This window comes from Ctenocephalides felis, unplaced genomic scaffold (assembly GCF_003426905.1).
Source record: "Ctenocephalides felis isolate EL2017-DRISC unplaced genomic scaffold, ASM342690v1 CF-g0.4_SCAFFOLD_00845, whole genome shotgun sequence".
Taxonomy (NCBI): domain Eukaryota; kingdom Metazoa; phylum Arthropoda; class Insecta; order Siphonaptera; family Pulicidae; genus Ctenocephalides; species Ctenocephalides felis.
The window spans coordinates 8,360,571-8,363,385 of NW_020536999.1; the positions used below are offsets into that span (position 1 = coordinate 8,360,571).

General features: G+C 30.2%; 1 protein-coding gene across 1 annotated transcript; it reads left to right on the plus strand.

Moving 5' to 3' along the window:
- The first annotated feature begins 1,514 nt into the window (after positions 1-1,514).
- On the plus strand, positions 1,515-2,051 carry LOC113376512 (E3 ubiquitin-protein ligase RNF126-like). Its single transcript, XM_026616462.1, has 2 exons — positions 1,515-1,787; positions 1,896-2,051. The coding sequence occupies exons 1-2, from the start codon at positions 1,698-1,700 to the stop codon at positions 2,031-2,033; spliced, it is 228 nt and encodes a 75-aa protein (XP_026472247.1). The 5' UTR covers positions 1,515-1,697; the 3' UTR covers positions 2,034-2,051.
- Positions 2,052-2,815: the final 764 nt, after the last annotated feature.

Consider the following 2,815-nt stretch of genomic DNA (forward strand, 5'->3'; position numbering starts at 1 on the left):
CGATGCCATACATCACTAGTTTATTTACAATCTGTAATACTTTTTATATCATAATCGATCTATATAATCTGTATACTATTCTATATTTTTTTAAATTTTTCTTTTTCAATTTCTTTCAATTTTTTTACTTTTTTCAATTGTCTTTCTTTAATTCGTGCTCTCATTTGGAATTTCTATTAAACCTACTTTTTCTATTTTTACTCCTAATTTTTTATTTTAGTTCTACTAAACAAATCCAGTTGTAATTAATTTTGAAAAAACCGCATGTATATTTTCTTCTTAAATTCTAAGTCAATGACAGGATTCGATCCAAAGATCCCTGTCGTGAGTCGATTCTTCATTATAATTTCGATTGATCAAGTTTTATTAACTCCCGTAGGGTAAGTTATTGTAATGAGCCGAAAATCGGAATTGAAATTTTTTACATTTCTCGACGTTTTGAAGGTTTCTGAACATTTTGGCATACCTCAGAAAAAATGGATATGTGTGTGTGTGTGTGTGTATGTATGTATGGATACAAATTTCCAGTCACGTTTTCGAGCGCACGGATCAACCGATTTGAATGGTTCAAAAAACATTCGATTCCTATCGATAGGGAAAAGAGCTGATTAGTTTTTGGCAAAGGCAGGTCCAGCCGTTTCGGGGATACGGAGCAAAGAGTGCAGAAAATAGAAATCGACTTTTTGAGAGAACGGAGTATCCTATTTGAATGATCTAAAAAACATTCAATTCGTAATGATTGGGAGAAGTGTTTATTAGTTTTTGGCAAAGGTAGGCCCAGCTATTTCGAAGATACGGAGCTAAATATGTAAAAAATGGCAGTTTTTGAGAGAACTAAGCGTCCGATTTGAATGATTCAAAGAACTTTCTGCTTGTCTTAACAAAATAATTGATTTTGGAAAAAAAAATTTTGTTACATTTTTTTTTTTTTTAAATTTTTTGTATATCAAAAATAATTCAGATTTTATTTTTAATTCTGACTTTAGTTCTAATATACTTTAAACAAATAATTTCAACTTTGCAATTCAGTTTATATAATACTTATAAATATTAGACAATGTTACAATATTTATAATAATTTATTTGAAAACATTCAGTATTCCTCAAACATTTCGTTACGGTACGAAGTTCCAGCAATTTGCCTTAAGGCACGATGCCACCCACCCCACTAGTTTATTTACTCTTCATGTAAACATATATAAACGTCTTCGTCCAATTTATAAGCTCTTATATTTTGTCTACAAAATATGAATAAGAACGAATTTACAGTATTTATAATAATATATTTGAAATCATTTAATATTCCTTGAATATTCCATTACGGTACTAGAAGTTCTAGCAATTTGCCTTGAGACATTTCCTAACTATTTAAAATTGCAACGGAAAAATTAGACCCCGCGTCCCAAACTTTGAGAGCCTTGCGCGCTTCTCAAAATGTAACAAGACATATACTACAACTTCACACCGTTTCGAATCAACTACACACTTCACAGCAAACGTCAAAACACTCACACACATTCAAACCTATTGATACATCAATTTTAATAGATATTGACAAATTATAAAATTTATTAATGTGTATTTCTAATTAAAATATTTAAATCTAAGCATGCTACAATCTAAAAGGAACCTCGATGTGTGTTATAAAAATAATTAGTTAAAACGTTACAAAAACCACAACACAATCTATTACTACTATGGCTGAGGCCGCTGTAGAAGAAATTTCGACAGCTCCCACAAGATATTATTGTCATGGCTGCAGTATTGAATTTGATCAAATAAATCCGGTAAATAATATAAAAATTTTATCCATATATGCATATTTTCACTAAAAATCTTTTGCACTTTTGTCAAGTTTTTTTTTAGGTTATGTACGTTGTCTTTTATTGTTTTAGGGATATACTTGTCCGAATTGCGAAGGGGGCTTTATTGAAGAGTTAGTGCCTCCGGTCGAGACCAGTGCTGAGGAAAATGTGGAAGAGATCGATGAAGATCCTATGGTTTATGTAAATTTTGATTTTTTGTGTGGTTGAGGTGCTAGAGTAATAGATAACGGGGTGTAGTAATAGAAAGATTTACTTTATATATATATATATATATATATATATATTATATACTAGCTGACCCGGCAAACGTTGTTATTTGAATGCTATATACAATGAGGTATTATAAACTCCATTAGTTTGTCTATATTTTGTCATTACAATCAATCAAACTGGAAGTTTTATACACTTTCTATAGAAAACATGGTATAATCCAATCCAAGTCTTTTGAGCAAATATAAACTATATTATAAAAATCAAGCCAATTATATAACAAATAACACATTTCAAACGAACAATTATCTGACTACGTTCAGTAAAACTGTCAGCTACTTCATCATTGTAGAAATGTGCTTTTTTGATGTCTTTCAAAAATTTGTTATCCAGACCTTTTTACCCCATAGACGGGGTAATTTGGAACTGCCAGGTGGCAAACAGGTTTAATGTCCTATTTTAAATTTAAAGGTATTTTACAAAATAATTACATTTTTAACTAATGCTAAAAAACTACCAACGGAAGAAAATACTTTTATTATGGATTTTCAAAGATTACCGGTTATCTTCCGATAGCAAAGTCATGAAAATCAAGATTATAGCTGGTTATACATCTTCTTCCCTCTACTTTCAAATATTATTGTTAAACAATGCTTAACTTTACTGGTTTTTGACACATTGGTGCTTTTTAACCCCGGACCTTCATATATTACTATCTATTCTTCGATAAATTCTGAGTAATTGTAAACTGGGAAAATGTTATTTGACAAATGCCCCTT

Excerpts from the sequence above, each read along its gene's own strand:
- LOC113376512 (XM_026616462.1), top strand. The coding sequence starts at position 1,698 with ATGGCTGAGGCCGCTGTAGAAGAAATTTCGACAGCTCCCACAAGATAT. Across the intron at positions 1,788-1,895 it reads AATTTGATCAAATAAATCCG|GGATATACTTGTCCGAATTG; the intron begins GTAAATAATATA and ends TTATTGTTTTAG.